Raw genomic sequence first — 23,020 nt, 5'->3', positions numbered from 1 at the left:
AGAACTGAAATGAAAAATTCATTAGAGGGAGTCAAAGGCAGATTTGAGCAAGTGAAAGCAAGAGTCAATGACCTGGAAGATATAGGACAATAAATATCATGGAGTTTGAGGAACAGAAAGTAAAAAGACTGAAGAAAAGTGAACAGAGCCTAAGAGACACAAGACACTATCAAACAGAGCAACATACACATTGGAGGCATCCTAGAAGAAGAGGAGAGAGAGACTATGTGAATAAATAATACCGAAAACATCCCAAGTTTGATGAGGGAGATGAATGTAAACATCCAAGAAGTTCAATCAACTTCAAGTAAGATGAGCTGAAAAAGATGCACATTGAGACACATTGTAATCAAACTTTGGAAAAAAGGTAAAGACAAAGAGAATCTTGAGAACAGCAAGAGAGAAAGGACTCATCACATACAAGGGATCCTCCATAAGATTACTGGCAGATTTCTTGTCAGAAACTTTGGAAATCAGAAGGGAGTCTTGCAGGGTGAAATGAAAGGACACTAGACAGCACTCAAAGCTGTAGAGAAAAATAAAGATATCCACAAAAGTAAATACGTGGGCAACTATAAAAACTAGTATTGTAACAATGGTTTGTAACTCTAGTTTTTGTTTCCTATGTTACTTAAGAGACTAATACACTTTTTAAAATTACTAGTCTAAAAGCTAGTATTATAACTTCAGTTTGTAACTTCAAATTTTGTTTTCTACATAATTTAAGAGGCCAATGCATTTAAAAGAATTACTAGTTCATGTTTTTTGGGTACACCATGTATAAAGATGTAAGTTCTTGACATCAACAACCACAAAGGATGGGGACTGAGGTATAAAGGAACAGAGTTTGTATGTTATTGAAGTTAAGATGGTATCAATTCTAATTTGAGTGTTATAATTTCAGTACGTTCACTGTAATCCCCATGATAACCACAAAGAAAACATCTATAGAATATACACAAAAGGAAATGCAAAAAGAATTTAAATATTTCACTACAAAAAATAAACTAAACACAAAATGAAGAACAACAACAACAACAAAAAAGGCTATAAGGCATATAGAAAACAAAATGACAGAAGTAAGTCCCTCCTTACAGTAATTACATAAAGGTTAAACCTTTATTCTTATGAAGTGGCTAGGATGTCCAAGGTCATGGAAAACACCTACCTAAGTGACTAAATAAATGTTTCTCTTTCTGTTCCCCTCTTAAAAAAAATTCTTGTGTTGTTTCCCTGTTTATTGTAACCACACTTTCTTAATAATAAGCCATCTCAAACACTTCCTGAGAGTAGATGGGCTTTAAAACAGGCTTTCAATATTATTATGCCTGTTCATGCCTCACCATCTTATTTGTCCAACCACAGGACTCTGCACCCCCAGGCTTCCCACTCTTTCCCCTTCTCCGGAATGCCCCCAACTTGGAGAGACTGTCATAATGACAGAGTGTGGAAACTTCTGCCTGTGGGTGGCTAAGGAGGCTTCTGATTGCAGTTTAAATGTAAATGGATTTTCATTTCCCCTCTTTTTCACATAAGGTGATTAACATTGATCTATCCTTCATTGCACTGACCTTTTCTTCTATAGTATATAATCCGTTTGTAAGCCCATCCACTAATATCCTCATTTCAAATACAGTACTTTCAAAGAATGTCCATTTTTAAATAGCTTTCCTCTGTTCATTTGTTTTCACCAAGTTTTCCACTAAATCCTCAAACATTTTTTTAATAGTTGCTTTAAAGTCCTTGTTTACCACTTACATTGGGGTCTAGTTCTCTTCACTATGGGTCACATATTCCTCTTTCTTTACATGTCTAGGAACTTTTCCAAAATGTATACCTGACAGTATAGATGACGTGTAGAGACTCTGGATTCTGTTATTTTCCTCTAAAGAGTGTTGATTTTTGTTTGGACAGATAGTTAACCGGGCTGGACTCAAATTCCAAACTCCATTTATCCTGCAGGGGGCATTGGTGGAAACTGCTCAATTTCAGAAGTTGCTATTTCCTAGGGAAACTGAAGTTTTTCCTATGCATGGGCAGTTTAGTTGTCATCCACGGTTTAAGTCAGAGTTTCTATGCAGATTTTGGGGTACCCCATTCTGTGTTTTCCTCTTTCTGTTTTCCACATTACTTTTCAGCCTCCTTTATATCAACCAATTTCATCTTCTGACTGCTCAAGTCTTTCTCTGTGAGTTCTAGCCACCCGACTGTGTGTGAATTGGGAGGTAACCTCAGATGAAAAGTTGTATAAATGTAAATTTTACCCAATACACGTCCCTCCTTTCAAGGATCAACCTGGTTTTGTTCCATCTCTTTTGCCTTCAAATAGTTTTATGTCATTTTTATTTTATTTTCCCTTCCAGGACTTATGAATGTCATCTATGGGAGCATTAGTCTACTTTCCTGTGACTCAAAATATTCTAATTCTGTATTAATTTAATTTAATTATCCTCCTTCACCACCCCATTTTTTCTTCTAGGAAGAAAAGTTCTAACATTAATATAGATTTTATTTCCTGTATGGTATGTAGTATTTAGGTCACTGTAAACCACTGGTGAGTAGTAATGGCTTATTTATTCATTTCTTAATGGTGTCTTTTGATGAGCATAAGTTTTCTAATTATAATAAAGTATAATTTATCATTTTTTTAGTTGTTGTTTTCTGTCACCTTCTAAGGGACTTTTATCTATCCCCAGGTTAGAAAGATATCCTCCTACGTTTTTCTCTAAAAGCTTGTGGCTTTAGCTTTTATGCTTACATCTACAATTCATTTTGAATTAACTTTTGGTATGTGTCAGATACACACAACCACATAGATGAGTTGCAAAACCTTGAGTGGAAAAAAAAAAAACTGGATGCAAAGAATACACACCATGCAATTGTACTTATATGAAGTTCTACAGCAGGAATAACGCAGCTATGGTAATAGAAATCAGAACACTGGTTTCCTGGATGGGAGAGGGTAGAAACTCAAAGGGGCACAAGAAAAAAGTTACTGGGGTCATGGAGATGTCCTGTATCTTAATTAAAGTGGTTTTTACCTAGACATGTACATGTGTAAAAAACCCAATGAGCTGTACACTTAAATTGCATGTGTTTTACTTCATGTAAACTGTACTTCAATTAAAAATGTATTATGAAAAAAAAGTCCCAAATAAGGAAAAGAAACTTTAATGATCCTATGTTTGTTTGTCTTTTTTTTCTAAATGGGACAAAATCTAGTCCCTTGGTAATGACAAAGAGAAGCTACTGGCATATGAATTGTTATGATTGCAAGTATCCAATTCTTTCATCATCAAAAGAGAATCTGATGACATCATCATCCAGAAGACTGAAATAATAAACAGGCAAACTGGGGAGTACCATAGAACCAGTGCCAGGTTACCTGATTCATGATTTTTCAAAGGTCTCAGTATGTCCTGTTAGAAAACTGTCTGCCCATTTGAGATTTTGCACATGTCTTCCCAAACCACCATACCATAAATGTTAAGTCTCTAAGGAAGAAACTATATAAAAGCCCTATGTGATCTTAGGAAAAGAAAAGGTAAGAGTTTGTTCTTAATTTCAACCAAACTGAGCCACATTCAGTTCCTTTTCTGCACACAATTTCATAAGTGCATAGACTGAAAATCACAAAGGAGTTTTATAAACTTCATGGCTAAAATTCCAAGGTCAATGTACAAATAATCTAAAAATTATAGTTCAGCCCCTAACTCATGCTTGAAATCAATTTTACATTCAAATACTTTTAAGAAGGAACATCTATTTTATGCTCTTATTGGTCTTATCATCTGTCTTGGAATGATCAACTTCATAATATTAATTCATTAAAAATAAGTGCATTCATAACTATACTCCTCTTTAGAGTCCAAGTAAGTATTTTCACAATTATCTCTTTTCCCTGACACCCCACCCTGTGAGTTAGGCAGGGAAGTGGCATTTGTATTTTTATTTTCTGTAGGAGAAGCCCTGTGCACTCTAGAAAAGACAAATGAAGGTTATAAAATCTCTTGCATCAAGGCCAGCTTAGACCAGCTAACGTCCTAAGACTTTGGGCAGCTAGCTCCCACAAAAAGTGTCTCCACAGACTCAACCCCACTTTCATATAGAGAGACATCCAAGGACCAAATGTGCCTCAAATCCTAGCCAATATCTATTAAATCAGTTGGTTTAAGTCATGGAGAATCACAATTCAACACAGCTTACTCCGTATACATTGTGCTATATTTAATCTACTCTTATATGTTTCCTCTTTCTCTCAGGAAAGGATGAAGTATGGAAGAAAAATAATTCAATTGTTATTACTTTTATTGTTTCTATGGGCTTCACACAGACTGTATCGTTTCAGGTAATTTTTAAAAATTCATGAATATTTTATTCTGGGGTTTGGTGAGGATCTAGTTTGTCAGAAAGGTGATAGGATAGGCCCCTGAAGAAATCAGCATTCAAATGTACCAATCCAATATACCCAAAAATATCCAAATGACATTCAAATACAACAGCAGGAACATAACCTTCAGCATCAAAGTTTTTTGTTTCTAATGTGATCAACGATAAACATAACTTTTGTAGGCAATCTTAAGCTACCAAGATAGTGACCATGTAATTATGGCAGTTAGCAAATTTTAGAGAAACTGCCATTTTTAAATAGGTGGCATCTTTAAGAAACATCCCTAATATTGGTGACTTCTGGCACTATGTATGGTATCTGCCCTCCACAGAGTTACCCAAGTAGAAAGATTTCATTGGCAATTAGCAAATTGTTTCAATGATATTAAGTTAGTTTTTCTTTCATTTGTAGCTCAAAGAATTAGGCTTCCTTTTTTTAAGATATAGCGTATGAAGTCCTTAACTGCAGTGATTTTTTTTAAATCACATTCATTACTCTATCTCTACAACCAATGATGTACTTGGCACATAGTATGTATCTTAGTCCATTCGAGCTGCTCTAATAGAATACCACACACTGGGTGGCTTATCAACAATACACATTTATTTCTCACAGTTCTGGAGGCTGAGAAGTCCAAGATCAAGGCGCTGGAGGACTTGGTGTCCTGGTTCATAGACAGCCACCTTCTCCCTGTGTCCACACATGGTGGAAGGGACAAGGGAGTTCTCTGGTCTCACTTTTGTATGGCTACTCATCCCATTCATGAGGGCTCCAACCTCATGACCTAATCATGTCCCAAAGGCCCCACCTCCTAATGCCATCATACTGGGGGTTAGGATTTCAGCATGTGGATTTGAGGGGACATAAATATTCTGTCCATAATATTATGTGTTCATTGACTATTTGGCAATATTTAGTCATAAAATGAGTGGACTGATGGAGTATAACTCTAGTCATGTTAAATGCGGAAACCCAGGGCACCTGGCAGGCTCAGTCGGTTAAGCATCTGCCTTCAGCTCATGTCATGATCTCAGAAGCCTGGGATCAAGCCCCGCATTGGGCTCTCTGCTCAGCGGGAAGTTGGCGGCTTCTTCTCACTCTCCCTCTGTGCTCACTCTCTCTCTCTCAAATAAATAATTTTTTAAAAAATTAAACGTGGAAACCCTTTATATAAGTTTAAAAGTAACATAATCCTTTTTGTTTATGCTAAGCACAAAGGAACTACAGAGGATATACGAGTGCTGGTAAGTCTTATTTACAAATATGCTATGACCTCTTCTTTGAGGACAAAACCTGTTGGAGGGCAGTGGGGTACCTGCAAGTCCTTGGTTCCTGCAGGCAGGGTAAACCAAAGTAATTTTACAAACATACGTTGGAGACACTTCCGTAAGGTCAGAGTACTAGGAGTACTAGGAGTACTAAGAGTGAGAATTGGTTAGGGGAAATGTGTTACGGGAGCCAGAACCCAGCTTCCAGGAATCTTGAGTCTTTTAAAGCTCTGGGAAATCACACAGGAGTAAAGTATTGGTTTAAAGATTTGGGAGATTGTTATTAACCACAGGCCACCTACCAAATCATACTATCAGAATGTACGCAGAGAGGAAAACCTCCCTAAAGACTGTGCAAGACCCCAAATCATAATATGTTCTATTTCTCCCTAGAGTCATGGGAACCCACATAGTGAAGTGAAAGAAACTTTCTTTCTGATGCTTGTTGTGTCTAAGAGCCTTATGGCTCTGGTTGTTCTATGGTGCACAACACTCTCACCAGGACCGTGACTCCATATGTGGGTGAGCTGCTCTGTGCATGAAAATAATACACTAAGATGGTTTTTATGGGCGGGGTATGTTCCCTCTATATAGAGCCATGGCTAACAAGGGCAGTAACTCTCAACCACCTGAAAACAAGAGGAAAACCCCTAGACAAAGGTGGGAACATGCAAGGGAAGTCTGCTGCAGCAGAGGCTGGAAGAATGAATGATTTAAAATGTTTTCTGGTAAAATGTACAAGTGCAACACAATCTAACAATCGCTCTACCATTAATATTAGCTCTCCTTAGCATCAGGATTCTACAGCCATAACACACTAACACTCAGCATCCAAAGACTTTGCCATCAATGAGGCAGATGCCTGCATAGAAGGCCGTGCCTCAGTCACACTCCGGACACTGCAGTGCTCACTCATGACATTCGACTCAGCTCCACAGCTGCCCAATCCCCACCTGAACTCAGCCCCGATCAACTCTCCAAAGACAGGATATCCAGGGTGCCATTAGAGTGTATAGCAAGGAGGAAGTAAGGACTCAGGCCCAACTGCTTGTTTTTCCACCTGCTGTGTGACCGTGGACAAGATAATAAAAACTCTTTGTGCCTCAGTTTCCTTATCTAGTAAAATGAGGATAATAACAACAATACCTATCTCATATTGGTGGATTAAATTAGATAATACGTAGGAAAGTATTTCATAAGTTTTAGCTATTAAGAAAGGCAATCTAACCTCATCCAGCAGGTTAGAGAATACTTCCCTTAGGTAGGGCTATTTAAATAACATGAGACCTAAACGCTACATGGGAATTAACTGTTTGAAGTCATGGCATGTTTAAGGAAATTTAAAAAGGCAAGTGAGTCTGGAAAATTGTCATTGTGGGGCTAGGGAGGGGATGTGGCTGGAACAGTGTGAAGGGTCAGATCATGCAGAATGTCATGGCCACATAAGGAATATAGATGTGATCTTTAGAAAATGGGAAGCCACTGAACCCTGTTAAACAGAATAATGACATGGGAACACTGGAGCTTCAGAAATATAATAGTGGAAGCACAGTGGGTATATGGAGAATGGATTGAAAAAGGCCAGTGCAAGGACAGGCAGAGAGGGGATCACAGTGTTAATTACAGGGGATGGAAATATGGAGATTCATTATATTCTTCTCTTTCAGTTTGTGTACCTTTGACATTTTTCATACTACAGAGTCTTTTTTTTTTAAAGATTTTATTTATTTATTTGACAGAGATAGAGACAGCCAGTGAGAGAGGGAACACAAGCAGGGGGAGTGGCAGAGGAAGAAGCAGGCTCATAGCAGAGGAGCCTGACGTGGGGCTCTATCCCGTAACACTGGGATCACGCCCTGAGCCGAAGGCAGACGCTTGACCGCTGTGCCACCCAGGTGCCCCCATACTACAAAGTCTTATTGAAAGTGTACAAACAGTGAGACCAATTAGAAGGCTAGTATAGTAGCTCCAACAAGAGATGACGGTGACCTGATGTCACGCGGTAGCAGAGGATGAAGATGGGGGTAGAACTGAGAGATGTTTTGGAGGTACAACCAGTAGGGGTTAATGATAGATTCGAGGTCGGCATTTAGGGCATGCTCTGAGTGTAGAATGACGCTCATACTTCTGCCTTGCCAATCCAAGTGATAAGGCAATATACGAAGCGGACCTACTTTGGGGAAGACAGGATGATTTTCACCTTAAACATCTTCATCTTGTGGCGTTGGTGCAAACTTCAAGGAGAAGACTTCAGCACACAATGGGATGTCTGGGTCTTAAATTCCTGGGAGAAGTCTAGCTGCACATACAAATCTGAAGCCACAGGAAAAGGCCTGCATGCATGTCAACTGATCAAATAGAAAGCCTAGGAGAAACCAAGGATCCTGAGCAGATAGGATATTTAAGGCCAGGAAGTCAGGTTGTATTTCCATTGCAATAAAAGGGGGGGGGGAAATCAGTGCTCAAGGTAAATTTGGAGGCAAGGTGGCAGAAGATTGAGGGAGCTTTCATGTGATAATGGCTATTTCTCTATCAATGAGAAGAAGGAGAATGCACACTGTGGAAACACATAAAGGTTTCTGGGCAACCCAGAGACTCAAGTTGAGGTAAGAAATCATGATATTCCATGCCACTCCCATCAAAGTTCATCATTGCTTTTTTTACTGTTTCACGCTTATCTTGCATTTTATATCATATTATAACATAGCCCATGATTTGGCAGACACTCAATTACCTCAAACTGAAATAGATACAGTGTGATTCTTTGCATTATTCCTCCTGATAGGTCTATGGATATTCAATCAAAAGAATTAAAGCTATCAGACTGGTTTTCTCCCAGGTAAGACGTACAAATCAAACACATGCGAGATTGACCCATAGACTGCTCAGTAGAAGTTAACAGGTGGTAACAACACTACAAATGGCATTCCAACTGTTGAATGGCAGATGGATCTTTGATTACATTTTTAAAAAAAAGCAGTGGCCAAGACAAATTGGGAATGGACATTAGGGCCCACATCCTCCACAAATGACACTGAAGAATGACAGAAACCCAAAGGCCCTAAAATTATGGCAGGTCAGCCTGTGAAGGGTGTATCTAAGATCTTTTGGTTGATTCTCCTCATTCCACCAATGAGGGAACCAAAGCCCAAATGGGATAGGTGGGCCATCTGTGCACTTCTCACTTTAATACGGTGGCTTTCCTTTGGCCTCTCTGCCCCCTCTTCTTACTATACCCACCTATCTTTCTCCCTGGTGCTGCAGAGTTTCAAGCCTTGTTCTAATCTAAACTTTCTAAGGAGATGTCCAATTAAGATCATGATTGGATAACAGCCTGTGACTCATCCTCCCATGATAGCATAACTTTTATCAGACCTAATCAGGACACAGAAAGCACAGTGGATTATTTTAACACAGAATTTAATACAAAGAATTGTTAATTAGTGTAAAGTTGTTAACTAGGTAACTTGAGCTTAAACTCTGATGCACTCCACTGGTGCTGGTATCTCTGAGCTCTTGAAAGGCTTCTTGGGACAGGGAACCAGCCCTCTAGGGAAGGGCACCATGAGGCTGGGTTTGCAAGTGTTGGAAAAGCTGAAATCTGGATTCAACTGCTGGTCCAGGAAGGAACTGCTAATATGGTGATGTGGGATTTGCAGGAACAAGAGGCAGGCGAGGAGCCCACTGGAAATAGGAAAGAGCAAGGCCCTTCTTCCTCCAGGCTTGTAATTTTGCTCCAGTGCCCTCTATTAGCAAAGCCTCAAAGGGTGCCCACTAGCAAAGGGGAAATGTGGCTTGCCGAGTCCCTGTTCAGCACAATAAAGCCGAATATAGTGTGGTGGGTTTAGTTGTGAAAGACACTAGCTTAATTACTGGCACACGATCTCACTAACAAGACAAGTGAGGCATATCCTTGTAACTCAGGGTGATCATCCTGACAACTGAACAAAGGAGAAAACCATGTAATCATTGACACAGATTCCAAATAAGCTACCGATAAAATTCAACTCCCACTGCATTTCTTTTTTCTTGTACTGGGCTCCTTGCTTAGTGGGGAGCCTGCTTCTCCCTCTACCTGCTTCTCCCTCTGTCTGCCACGCCCCCTGCTTGTGTGCTCTCTCTCTCTGACAAATAAATAAAATCTTAAAAAAAAGATTTGTCAATTTTGTTGATATCTTCAAAGAACCAACTTTTGGCTTCATTAATTCTATCATTGTTTTCTCTTTCTCTATGTCAGTTGTCTCTGCTCCAGTCTTTATTATTTCTTCCTTCTGCTTGCTTTGGGTTTAGTTTGCTATTTTTTTCTAGTTCCTTAAGGAGGAAGGTTAGGTTATTATATGATATCTTTCTTCTTTTTTAATATAGATGTTTACAGCTATACGTTTCCTTCTGACTATTGCTTTTCACTGCATCCCATAAGTTTTGGTACGTTGTATTTTCATTTTTATTCATCTCAATGTATTTTCTAACTCCCTTTGTGATTTTTTTCTTTGACCCACTGGTTGTTTAAGAGTGTGTTGTTCAGGGGCGCCTGGGTGGCACAGCGGTTGAGCGTCTGCCTTCGGCTCAGGGCGTGATCCCGGCGTTATGGGATCGAGCCCCCACATCAGGCTCTTGGACTATGAGCCTGCTTCTTCCTCTCCCACTCCCCCTGCTTGTGTTCCCTTTCTCGCTGGCTGTCTCTATCTCTGTCGAATAAATAAATAAATCCTTTAAAAAAAAAAAAAGAGTGTGTTGTTCAATTTCCACATATTTGTGAACTTTCCAAGTTTTCTTGTTATTGATTTTATACCACTGTCAATGAAAAAGATAGTTTGCATGTTTCCAGCCATCTTAAGTTTGAGATTTGCTTTATGGCTTAACATATGATCATCCTGGAAAGTGTCCCATGTGTATTTGAGAAGAATATGTATTCTGTTGTTGGTTAAAATGTTCTATGTGTATCTTATTCTTTCTTCTGCCTGTCAAATATGCTGTTGAAATCCTATGGCAAGGTGGGTTTTTTTGTTTGGTTTGGTTTGGTTTTAATTTCAGCTATTATACTTCTCAGCTCCAGAATATCTATTTGGCTCCTTTTTATAATTTCTATCTCTTTAATCACATTCTCTATTTGTTAAGCTGTTGTTCTCCTGGTTTCCTTTAGTTCTTTGTCCTTAGTTTACTTTGGCTCTTTCAGCACATTTAAAATAGTTGGTTTAAAGTCTTGTTCTAGTAAGCCCAATGTCTGGGCTTCCCTAGGGACAGTTTTTGTTCATTTTTTCCCCTATGAATGCACCATACATTCTTGTTTCTTTGCATACCTCATAATTTTTAGTTTAAAAGTAGGCATTTTGTATATTATAATGTGATCACTTTGGAAGTCTGATTCTTTTACCTCCTAGAGTTGTTCTTGCTTGCTGTGGACTATAGTTGTTTGTCCGTTTAGTGACTTTTCCAAACTATTTTTAAAGAGTGTATTCTTTGTCTTGTTTGGTCTGCAAGGTCTCTGTCCCTTTAGCTTGTGGTCAGCTAGTGGTTTGACAGAGATATCCTTAAATGACTAGAGCCAGAGTGGTGGTGATGGTGGTGGTTGGAGGGTTATTATAGAAGAAGAAGATGAAGAGAAGGAGGAGGAGGAGAAGGGGGAAGAAGAGGGAAAGGAAAGGAAAGGAAAGGAGAGGAGAGGAGAGGAGAGGAGAGGAGAGGAGAGGAGAGGAGAGGAGAGGAAAGGAAAGGAAAGGAAAGGAAAGGAAAGGAAAGGAAAGGAAAGGAAAGGAAAGGAAAGGAAAAGGAAGAAAAGAGGGAAGAAAAGAGGAAAGAAAAGGAAAGAAAAAGAAGAAGAAAAAGGAAAGAACCCTTTTACAGTCTTTGAAGATTAGCTGTGTATTTGGACCCTCCTTCAACACAGCCCAGCTATTTACAACTCTCCCTAGCCTTCACTTCCTGCTTGCACGGAGTCTAAATATCATCCAGAGGTGAAAGCTTAGGATCTTCAGGGATCTTTTCTGAACATGTAACCTGCCCTGAACATGTGCATGGATTTCCTAATTCCTCGTTATACATGGGATCTTGCCAAAGGTTTTACTTTCCAAAGAACTCTCTTCCAAACTTTTCTTCCCAGGCTTTCAGCACATCTAGTGTTTATTCCAACTGTAATTTCTTGCCTCAGGTGGCAGGGGCTTGTTCCTTTTTAAAATGTTTTCAAGGATTGCCCTTCATGTACCCACTTTTCCATTTTGAGAGTTCTGAGTTAAGTGAAACAAAGGAAAGCACTAGGAGTCCAGTCCTTTGGGGAGTCCTCAGGTCAAAATGGACAAACACAATTCCTTCGGAATTAGATCCACTCTTCTCCTCCAGAACCATGAGAACATGGTTTGCTATTTTCCATATCACTGCCATACTGGCAGGGAGTTGGTGTAAGGCTAAGTTAAAATACCACAAAGCTTTCCTTCTCCTATTGTGTTGTCATCCTTTTCTTGATTTAACTTTTGCGTGATTGCTCCAAAACTCTGGAAGGTAGTCCAACTTTGGCTTTGGCTTGACTACCCTCCAGAGTTTTGACAAAGTTGTTTCTGACAATATGCAGTAATATTATCCTGAAAGCATTTTAGAATATGAAACTGGAAGGTCATTTTTCAAAATATGGCCTCTGAAAAGAATTAATGTCAAAAAGCCTAAGACCAGGAGATTTTTGCCCAAATACAGGAGACATTGTTACTTTAGACTTTGGGTGACATTTTAAGTGTGTCCTCAAAGATCGTGGAATTACAGTACAATGAATCTGTAATGTACTTTTGTAATGATCTGGCCATTACTGAGAAGCTGTTTCTCCAGTTTATCATAATCACCAAGGCTTTGGATTAGGAGTAAGGAAATGCTGCAACCAGACACAGGCTTTATATATTAGTAACGTCTACTGCAGTTTTATTAAAAGGTATCTTGTTCATAATTCTTATGTCTGTCCTACAGTGAATCCATGAACCTGACTACCACCAGCTGGTCAGCTCCGGTTGTGTGGGATGGCACTTTTGATGAAAAAGTATTGGAAAAGTATTATGAAAAAAATAAAATTACTGTGGGATTGACTGTGTTTGCTGTAGGAAGGTAGGTAATGCCAAATGTCCTTTATAGTCAATCTTTTTATTGTAGAAAACGGTAGATTATCAATAATCCCACCTCAAGAATCTAGGAAAAGTGGGACAAAATAAAGCCAAAATAAACAGAAGTGAGGAAATAGTAAAGATGAGAACAGAAATCCATGAAACTGAAATCAGAGAAGCAATAGAAAAAAATCAAAGAATTAAAAAGTCTTTTCTTTGAAAAAAAATCAATAAAATTCACAATCATCCAGGAAGTCTGGCAAAGAAAAAATTTGACACAAATTACCAATATTAGGAAAGAAACAGGGTATATCACCTCAGACCTGACAGACATCAAAAGGATAATCACAGACTACTACACTACACATACATACTTTTGAAAACTGAGGTGAAATGGACCTTGAAAACACTATCACAACCCACTCAACATGAAGTCGACCATCTCAACAGCCCTATATCTGTTGAGGAAATAGAATCGATAATTTTCAAAACTCCCAAAGTCTCCAGGCCCAGGTGGTTTCATTGGAAAATTCTAACAAATAGTTAAAGAATTAACATTAGTTCTTCCTCTCCCACTCCTCCTGCTTGTGTTCCCTCTCTCGCTGGCTGTCTCTAGCTCTGTCAAATAAATAAATAAAATCTTTAAAAAAAAAAAAAGAAAAAAAAAAAGAACATTAGTTCTACCTAATATCCTTTGAAAAATCAAAGAGAAAGGAACACTTTCCAATTCATTTTATGAACCCAGTGCTGCCCTAATATCAAAATCATACCTAAAAAAGTACAAAAAAGTATTAAGTTGAACAATGTACATATTACCCAATAAAATTATAAATTTTTATAAATAACTTCTCGAACTCAACACCCACAAAACAAATAATCCAGTCAAGAAATGGGCAGAAGACATGAACAGACACTTCTCCAAAAAGACATACAAATGGCTAACAGACACATGAAAAAACATCACTAGCCATTAGGCTAGTCAAAACCACAGTGGGATAACACACCAGTTAGAATGGCAAAAATTAACAAGACAGGAAACAACAAATGTTGGTGAGGATGTGGAGAAAAGGGAACCCTCTTACACTGTTGGTGGGAATGCAAGCTGGTACAGCCACTCTGAAAAACAGTATGGAGCTTCCACAAGATGTTAAAAATAGAGCTATCCTATGACCCAGCAATTGCGCTACTAGGTATTTACCCCAAAGATACAGATATACTGAAAAGAAGGGGCACAAGAACCCCAATATTCATAGCAGCAATGGCGACAATAGCCAAACTATGGAAGGAGCCAAGATGTCCTTCAATAAATGAATGGATAAAGAAGATGTGGTCCATATATACAATGGAATATTACTCAGCCATAAGAAAGTATGAATACCTACCATTTGCATCCACATGGATGGAACTGGAGGGGATTATGCTAAGTGAAATAAGTCAAGCAGAGAAAGAAAATTATCATGTGGTTTCACTCATATGTGGAATATAAGGAACAGCACAGAAGACCATAGGGGAAGGGAGGGAAAACTGAATGGGAAGAAATCAGAGAGGGAGACAAACCATGAGAGACTATGGACTCTGGGAAACAAACAGGGTTACAGAAGGGAGAGGGGTGGGGGGATGGGGTAACCAGGTGATGGGTATTAAGGAGGGCATGTGTTGTGATAAGCACTGGGTATTATAAACTATTAATGAATCGTTGAACACTACATCAAAAACTAATGATGTACTATATGTTGGCTAATTGAACATAATAATAAAAAATAAATAAAAATAAATAAAAAAATAAAATTATAAATTTTATCAACTTTATAGTAACTCATTATTAAATATTGATAGTAATTTACTCTTTTTTTAAATAGACCTTTTTAAAAAGTTTTACTTATTTTTTTAGTAATCTTTACACCCAATGCGGGGCTTGAACTCACAACCCCAAGATCAAAAGTCCCATGCTCTTCTGACTAAGCCAGCCGGGCACCCCCGATAGTAATTTATATTTAAAAAGAAAATGACACAGGGGTGTCCGGGTGGCTCAGTCAGTTAAGTGTCTGCCTTTGGCTCAGGTCATGATCCTGGTCCCAAGATTGAGCCCTGCATCAGCTCCCTGCTCAGTGAGGAGTCTGCTTCTCCCTCTCCCTCTGCTCATCCCCCGACTCATGCTCTCTCTCTCACTCACTCTCTCTCTCTCAAACAAATAAATAAAATCTTTTAAAAAAAGAAAAGAAAAAAACACAGAAGGAAAGAGGGAGGGAGGGAAAGGGAAAGGAGGGGAGAGGACAGGAGGGGAAGGAAGGGGAGAGGAGGGGAGGGAAGGGGAGGGAGAGAGGATGGGAGGGAGGTAGGAATCCTTCCAGAAGAAGCTCCTGGATTCCCAGATCCATTCTGATCCCTCTCTGTCGCTGCCCCAGGATCTGTAAGAAGGCATGGTGAGGGACCCTGTGCCCGGTCAATGCCCCTACTTTCAGGCACAGAGCTCTGCTTCCTTCCCACCCTCCTTCAGTAGAACTCAGAGTCTTAGAAGAATACTATGTAAGTGAAGGGGCACTGAAACCAAAGCCTCATTAACTTTATCATAACCCCCCCTTCATGTGCCCCTGAAAATCAATCTAATTAATGGCATCAAGTGCCTCTGCAATTAGGAGTGTAGGTGGGACTGAAAACAGAAAGATAGATTGAAGGTATCTATATGGAGCATTTAGACATGAATATTTGCTGCAGGGATGAACAAGTAAGCCCATATAATAAAACAAATGCCTACGCAAATGTGAAAGACTATGGCTGTGGCTATGACACTGTGGATCTGTAGGGAAAGACTTCCATAAATGATGCTGGAGAAAGGTGATGTCAGCATGGGAACACCGCAATTGTTCCTCTATGGCACATATGTATGGCAAGCATATACAAACATAATTCCCAGGGAGCTTGAAGACCAAAATTTAAAGGGAAAACCATAGTGTATCTTCATGAAATCAAGACAAGAAAGGAGTTCTTAATCAAGATACAGAAAATACTAATCATAAAGGAAAAGGTTGATAAATGTGACTGCATTAAAATTAACTTTACCTAAGAAAACATCAGAAAAACCCAAACTGGAGAGAAACTGAGACAGACTGGAGGAGCCTAAGGAGACATCAAGACAAAATGCAATGTGTGTTCTGGATTGGAGCTTGGAAACTAAAAAGGCCATTAGGGGAAAAACTGGTGAAATCAAAATAAAATCTGTGGTTTAGTTATAGTATTTAATCACTGATAATTTCCTAGTTTTGACAAATGTACCGTGGTTATATAAGATAGTAACATTCGGTAAAGGTGGGTAGAGCATGTATGGGAACTCTCTATAATATGTTTGCACCTGTTCTGTAAATCTAATATCATCCCAAAATAGAAAGTTTTTTTAAAAATTAAAAAAAGAAGTTTGTCGTTATAGTGAGAATGCCTGACGATAACCTTGTTTTCCTTGTAAATGCCTGCCATTAAGCTTTTGATCACTGAGGCTTCCTCATCAAGGCATCCAACTCAAATAAACACATTGCCAGTCTTGACATGGTCACTAGCTAAACAAGTAGGTAAAGAGCCAGGCCACCCCTCCTATGAAATTTCCCTTTTAGAAAGTCCTGGGTAACCAACATAACCAACCACTTGAGTGACCCTGCATTTTCCTTCCTGTGCTTTCATTCTTGCTTTTAGGTTTTAAATTGTGAAACCCTAGGTACCCCTACCCCCTACCCCAGTAAGGACCCCCAAGGTCCCCCCTTCTTTCTCCCTACCTAGGACCTCGTTCTGTGACCCTGGGCTTACCTTGTACCCTCTAGGACTTGTGAGTAATAAATCTTACTTTTTCAAAGTTCTCTGGTGGTTGTGCTGAGATGCAGCTTGCAAATGTAATGAGAACCACCAGAGCTGGTCCAGCCAACATTGGCTCTGGTAGGGGAAATGTCTTTGGGGGTCTCACCACAAGTAGCAGGGCTCAGGTGAGTCCCAGGTATTCCCGGCCAACAGGATTACCATCAAAGGCTGAGAACAACAAAAACAGCCCTATATTATACCATATGCAAAAATTAATTCAAATGGATAACCAACTTAATGTGAAAGTTAAAACAATAAAGCAACTAGAAGAAAACATAGGAGCATATTTTCCCTACTTTGAGGAGGCAACGATTTCTGAAACATTAATACAAAAGCACGAACCATAAAAAATGTGCATAAATTATATTTCTTCAGATTTGAGTTGCTAGTTTCCAACTCGGTAGAACATTTTAAGTGATATTTTTCAAAATTAATCTTGCTTTAATTATTAAATTACCATAATTTTAGATATTCCAAACTAGAAAGTTTTCTCCTGACTCCATCTGCTATGTTTCTTAAAACTTAGGTCAACATTCAGAACTTATTTTTAATGATTCTATAAACATTAATTGAAACGGGAAGCATGTATGATTACCCTCCCTTTTTTGAATTTACCCAAGGCCATTTATTATTCTGAGAATTTTCACTGGTTGGAGAGGCCAGAAGTGAGAGTTTTGTTTTCTAATCCCACCATCTTAGCACTATCCTGAAGGCCATGAGGCAAAATAAGAGAAACACTGCAGATAGTGGTAGTTGACCATGCTACCTCTAACTTTTTTCTGCATAACTGACCCCTTACAAAGCAAGCCACAGACATCAATCACTGCTCTTGCAATGACCCAAGACCTTCTTGCCTACAACCTGCAAAGCAAATTCCCTCTTCTCTGATAACTCTGAAGACTCTAGCTCTTATCTTGCACTGGGCCCCATGTTGTATCCCCCTCGTGAGGAAGTCCTCTTCTCTCCTGTAATTCACAGAGTCCCGTCAGGGAGAGGAAAGGCAGATGATTTCACTTGCTTCTATACAGCTTAAATACAACTCAAGAAGTATATCTAATACTTGGTCTGCTTACCAGCATGTTTGGACAAACTACAGCCAGGATAATTAAAGTAGCATGTGTTCCACGACAATGTAAGACAATGAACTTAGTCATTTCTTATTTGCTTCACAGATACATTGACCACTATTTGAAGAAATTTATATCCTCTGCAGATAGGTTTTTTATGGTTGGCCATAAAGTCATAATTTATGTCCTGATAGATGACTTCTCCAGGATGCCCTGGATACAGCTGAGTCCCCTCTGTTTGATCAAAGTGTTCGAAATCAAGCGAGAGAAGAGATGGCAAGATATCAGCACGATGTGCATGAAGGCTATTAGTGACCATGTTGTGGCTCATATCCAGTACGAAGTTGACTTTCTCTTCTGCATGGACGTGGATCAAATCTTCGTAAGGAAATACGGATTGGAGACTCTGGGGGAGTCAGTAGCTCAGTTACATGCTTACTGGTACATGGAAGATCCTATAGGGTTGCCATATGAAAGAAGTGAGTTATCAGAAGCATATATACCTTTTGGTATGGGAGATTTTTATTACCATGCTGCTGTATTTGGTGGCACTCCCATTCAAGTTCTCGATATTGCCAGGGAGTGCTTCAAAGGAATCATGAATGACAAGAAAAACAGCATCGAAGCAGTGTGGCATGATGAAAGTCATTTAAACAAGTATTTCTTTCTCCATAAGCCCACTAAACTCTTATCACCGGAATATTGCTGGGCTTTTCCTAAAATGGATGTTCCTTTTATTCACAGTATCAAACTCTGTTGGGCTAAAAAGGATTATGAAAATCTTAGGGTGACAATGTAATTAGATAGCACTTCCTTCACGTTGCTGAAGTTAAGAGCATCATTTTGTCTTATTCCTTAGGAAATTAGCACTTGATACATTTTAGCACTAAAAAAAAAATCAGTAACAAAATGGTAAGGCCACCAACATGGCATACTCATACTTTTCCTCATATTCATTTTGAATTGTATAAGATGGGATATAGCAGTTGCAGAATGAATGCATTAACATCAGATGGAGATACAGTGATTTCATATCCTAGGTGAGTGTTGAGGAAATATTATTTGTTGGATCACATTGAACAAAATAGACTCTCTCACAAGAAAATGAGACCTGAAATATTTTTATTTATCCATGCGGATACACATTTCTCATATTGCTTAAGAAAGGGAATTGAAGGGAGGTGTGGATAAGAAGTCACTGCAAGTATAGTAATATTTTCTCTATGTAAAACGTTAAAGATATTAAAGTTGCCACAAGATGGACAGATAATTACTTAAGAAACTTTGAGTCATTCAAAACTTTTTTTGAATTTGTAGTTTTAAAACTACAAAGTTGTTTGTTGTAAAAACTAATTGAAAAGAAAATAAACAAGATAGAAAATTGAAAGCCGCCACTTACTCTCCCTTTAAAAACCTATCCTTCAATACTCCTTTTATATGCATTTACATACCCACCACATGAATACACACACACACACACACACACACACACACACACTTATTTAATATTTTATACAAACTGATTTATGCCACACACATGCACACACACAGATTTTATCACTAGTCAGGGTCCAGTTAGGAAAACAAATACTACTATTCTCAGTATTTTAAACAGTGGGGATTTAACTCAAGGAACTGGACGTATAAAAGAGGTAACAACAGAGCTGAGGAGTTCACAAGAGACAGTGGAGCAATCCACAATTTTTTTTAAATGAAGGCAATAACAGTCCTAAGTCTGAAGGAAAAATTGCAGAATGTCCAGAAAGAGCTAGAACCTAGTATGAGTTGCCAGGCACGAGTGGAGACAACAAAGAGAGGAGTCCCAGTCACTGCTAAAGATGTCACCCAAAGGAGACAAAGACAGAGACAAGAGAGAAACATACAGACTTTCTCCTTCTCCTATCCTGTCTGCCTGTTTTCCACTGTCTAGTGCTATCCACGAGTCAGATGCAAGGGAGTCTGGGAGACATAGGTCCCTGTCATATGGAGCAGAGCGCGGGAAAAATGAGAGAGGAATCTGACAGTGAACAGACAAATGGCTATCACAGTTCACCAATTTTGCCACAAAGCACCCATACTCCTCCTTCCACCCATGCCTAACTCCCATAAAATTATTTCATGTTTCCACCTTGCAGAATTCAACCAACTTTTGTATAAACAATCACTTTCTTCCCCAAAGGGTGAAACACAAAGTTCCCCTCATCATGTCCAAGAACCCAAGATGATATGAGGTCCTCTCCCTCAGGACTGTATGTGACTTTTCAGTTTGGCCAACTCTGATCTAAATTGTTAAGGAAAAGAATAACTAACACTTCTCCTTAAAAAAAAAAAAAGTAGGAAGAGAAGGAAAAAGGGAAAATAATTGGTTAACATATAAAAAGGTACATATATATATATAAATATATATATTATGTTTGTAATATAAATATACATGCCTGCTATAGTCCTCATTTCTTATAGCCGGTTCTAAGGTCAAGTTCATATTGATCACTCCTTTCTTCCACCACCAATTTTATTCCTTATCCTCTGCTAGAAGCTCAGCTGAATAGGGTTCTTTACTAGTGAGATGACATAAACATTTTCCCTGTGGGATCTGAGTCTTTAGTGGGTGCTTATTCATTGGATTGTCACGGTTTTCCCCTAACATGGATTGTTGGATAAAGTAGTTTAAGAGGCTCCCGGGGAACACCCTGAATTCTAAAATACAGCCCTCATTCCACTATTGTGTAATAGCAACCTCCTTTCATCTTGATAATTGTGATCAGTTCCCTGATCCAGTATACAGACCCCTTCTCTGGCTATTGATTCAGCATGAAGAGAAGGCAAAAAATGGCCAGGAGAAGTCTCAGATCCCAGTTCAACAGGACCATCACTGTTTCATTGTGCACTAGGATCTCCAAACTCACTGAGCCCAAGGTTGCAGAGAAGGAAGTGAAAATTTCTCCAGTAGATTATTTGGTGTAATTGCAAAAGAAAGCCTCACATCTCTACTTCCCAGTTCCAGATCCATGCATTCTGGCTTTGAGGAAGACAATATGATATAGTGACCACTATTTTAAGATATATCCCATACCTTTAGGATGGCACCCCAACCTCACCAAACGTTGTCTTATATCTGATACTGTAACTGAGTCTTCTTTAGGCCATTTCATAAAGTTAGCTGCTTCTGGGTCATGAGCAACATGGTAAGACCAGTGACTTGCATGGATAGGAGCCTATTGTTGCACTTACTTGACAATAAAATCTATCTCCTTGTAAGGGGCAATGAATAAAACATTCTGTAAGTCCACAAGTGGTGGTGCTGGGAAAAGAAGGTATATCTGTACCCAGAATATATTTGTTTGGGGACAAATTTCTTCTCCTTCCCTGATGGAAAAGATCCAAGGTAACCAATATGCCACCAGTGGCCAGACAGTCCCTCAGAAGAAAGGAGTCACATGATGTACTCAGGGTGGCCTCTGCTGTTGGGTGGTTGCAAGTTTAGCAGCAGAGAAAGCCAGATCATCATTGATGAGAGGAAAGACTATCTTACTGAGCCACTGGACAGCCTCCATCTCTGCCACCAAGGCCACTCGGTACATGTCATCAAGAAAGCACTGTGGTGGCTGCAAAAGGAGGCTGAGTGACATCATGGAAGTTTTTCTCTGCTCAGTTACTGAGAGCCTCCTCTACTAAGATGGCTCTTTGGTGAGTATTTTCATGGGACACTCACATCCTTACACTCTGTACCTATTTCAGAAGCCCATAAAGGACCTCAGACTTTCTTGTCACCAGTGTTTCAATCTGCCTGAGTCCAATTTCATAGAAATGACTTTCACAGATAGTAGATTATAGCTGCATGTATCCAAGCTTTTAGTTTGTTGGATCAGAAAGCATTAAGTTCATGGTGGGTAGGAGAGGTCATAGTTCAAGTAAATTTAGAATCCCATGTGTCCAGTATTCATTCTCTGCCTGGCTATGCAAAATGCTCTGTTTAGTATCTGTATCTGCCACTTTAACCTGCTAAGGGGCACAGATCCTTGTTCTGCAGACTGTCTTACATAGAGCCTTCTCTTGCCCTGGGTCTCTCTCAAAATGGGCAGGGTATTGGTTTCTCAGTACATAGGTCAGAGTGGCACTGAAGTACAATATACGTTGCCTCCTATATCCAAAAATCCCTCTGAGCTTTATGCATACTCTGATTTGCTAGTGACTTGTGCAAGGGCAGGAACTTGCCTAGAGCCAATAACCCTACATGCTCTGCAGAAATATCACCGATGTGTCAGGCCCCTGAATGTTTCTTCCAGTTCCTGCCATACATTTGTATTAGCATGACATCTGGGATTCTTGCTCCTTTCTGCGCAAAATGCTCAGCATGGTGTTAACAAAGGTAGCCTGTAAGATGTCCAGATGGTCAAGGACTCTGGATTATATTACGACAACACAGGAGAGTTTGTGTAACTCTGAGGTTTACTGATGTCTCTGCCAGGTAAAAGCAAACTGCTTTGGATGATCCATACTAACTGGAATAAGGAAAAACATCTGTTACCTGCAGACCAAATATCAGGGACTGTGTTAATTTGCTCTAGCAAAGATACAATGCCAAGAGAAGTAGCTGTAGTTGGAGTCACCTCTTGATGAACTTTATGATTGCCGGCCATTCTGCAAATGTCGCTGTCTTTTATGCTGGCCAAACAAGCAAGGATATTAACAAATCTCAGGAAAGTGTACCTGTTTCAATAACTTCAGAACCTCAGCTCAATCCAATATTATATTCCATTCATCTTAATCTAATATCGTTAGATATTAAACAAAGGTGTGATAGGAATCGACAACCTGCCGTGTTCAAGTTTTTAATGGTAGCACTAATCTTTACAATTGCCATGGGGAGATGTTATTATTATATAACTTTTGATTTGGTAGGAGAGCCTTTTCTTTTGGCTTCAATTTGACCCTTCTTACCACGTTAGCCCCTACACCATGAGTCAAAGACTAATGTAAATACTCTACTAGTTGCTGACTATATATATTTCAACCATGAATTCAGGAATTCAGAAACCACACAGTGGCTCTTTTACATGATGGGACCACTGTGAGATAAACTCAGGGTAGAATTTAATTTATCTGCCATTCTCCACAAGCCTCTGTTTAGTAGATCATGATGCTATTTCTAGCCTCTAGAAATTGCCAACACAGAGCTAGTGTCCATTCTGCGTTTTCCTCCAAGGACACAGTCATCCTACTAAATAACCACAGGTCTTCCCTTGAGGTGACATAGACTCCTCTTGTCAAGAGACTCCAGGTCTATAAACTGGCTTAGGTACAGAAACACGATGAGATACCATAACTTGTTACCGGGACAATTCAAGTCGGGTTTCTGCTCACCAGGGCTGG

At 39.2% G+C, this 23,020-nt stretch overlaps 1 protein-coding gene across 1 annotated transcript; it reads left to right on the top strand.

The window, feature by feature from the left end:
- The first annotated feature begins 4,267 nt into the window (after positions 1–4,267).
- On the top strand, positions 4,268–18,446 carry LOC100463976 (N-acetyllactosaminide alpha-1,3-galactosyltransferase-like). The gene is made up of 5 exons (XM_019796098.1): positions 4,268–4,348; positions 5,602–5,634; positions 8,444–8,497; positions 12,607–12,741; positions 17,753–18,446. Exons 1-5 carry the CDS (start codon positions 4,269–4,271, stop codon positions 18,444–18,446), a joined length of 996 nt encoding a protein of 331 aa, XP_019651657.1. The 5' UTR covers position 4,268.
- The last annotated feature ends 4,574 nt before the right edge of the window (positions 18,447–23,020 follow it).

The sequence above is a fragment of the Ailuropoda melanoleuca genome, chromosome 7 (assembly GCF_002007445.2).
Source record: "Ailuropoda melanoleuca isolate Jingjing chromosome 7, ASM200744v2, whole genome shotgun sequence".
NCBI lineage: Eukaryota > Metazoa > Chordata > Mammalia > Carnivora > Ursidae > Ailuropoda > Ailuropoda melanoleuca.
This window is presented reverse-complemented; position numbering and strand designations above follow the sequence as displayed.